The 808-nt window shown below is 45.7% G+C and overlaps 1 protein-coding gene across 1 annotated transcript; it reads left to right on the top strand.

The window, feature by feature from the left end:
• Positions 1–8: 8 nt before the first annotated feature.
• Positions 9–790, top strand: LOC147819425 (hepatitis A virus cellular receptor 1 homolog; the record flags this gene model as incomplete). Its single annotated transcript, XM_087172676.1, has 2 exons — positions 9–81; positions 452–790. Coding segments are annotated over exons 1-2 (412 nt in total), but the record flags the coding sequence as incomplete, so codon positions are not given.
• Between the last annotated feature and the right edge of the window lie 18 nt (positions 791–808).

Raw genomic sequence — 808 nt, 5'->3', positions numbered from 1 at the left:
GTGTCTAAATGTGGTGTGTGTGTGATGACAGTTTGTCGGCGTTGGTCATGAGGATCGTTCTGCTGCTCGTTCTGCTCGCAGGTATTTCACATCATCAAACTGTTTTATTGATCAGTCAAACTGATTGTATTACTTTCTGTTGCTTTCAGCTGATTGGTGTATTTGACTGCAGCTCGTCTGTGCTAATATTAATATTAATATTAGTTATTGTTAAAGTGAAGGAAACATAATTTCCTTCAGGGTCTGAAGGCGCCTCAGTCACATGACCTTTATCTAGTGTTTTGGGTTTAATTCAGTCTGCAGCTTCCTGTGTGCGAGAAACAAACGCACCGTTCAGAAAGACTGATGGAGAGACACAGCGACCAAAGAAACAATTAGAAACAAGAATCATTCAAACAGGTCCAGCAGCTGAACAGAGAAGTGATGTCTGACCTGTGTCCTGTCTCCACAGTCGCTCACAGTGACAGCAGGGAGGTCGAAGGTCGAGCAGGTGAGAGCGTCACTCTGACATGTAAATATGACGCTAAGAATGGCCGACTGTCAGCTTGCTGGAATCGAGGAGATGTACCACTCCGCGGCGGCTGCAACAACCAGATCATCAGCACAGATGGACAAACGGTGACCAGAGTTTCCAGCAGGTATCAGTTACTGGGACGACTGGATGAAGGAGACGTTTCCATGACGATCCTGAACCTCACAGAGACAGATGCTGGACGATATGGATGCAGAGTGGATATACCTGGGTGGTTCAATGATGAAAAACATCACTTTGATCTGACTGTTGACTCAGGTGAGACGCTCTTTAAAG

This window comes from Seriola lalandi, unplaced genomic scaffold (genome assembly GCF_002814215.2).
Source record: "Seriola lalandi dorsalis isolate HSWRI2012SDOR001 ecotype SW California unplaced genomic scaffold, Sedor1 jcf7180002053581, whole genome shotgun sequence".
Lineage (NCBI taxonomy): Eukaryota > Metazoa > Chordata > Actinopteri > Carangiformes > Carangidae > Seriola > Seriola lalandi.
The sequence above is the reverse complement of the archived record's forward strand: the minus strand, read 5'-3'. Positions and strand labels throughout refer to the sequence as shown.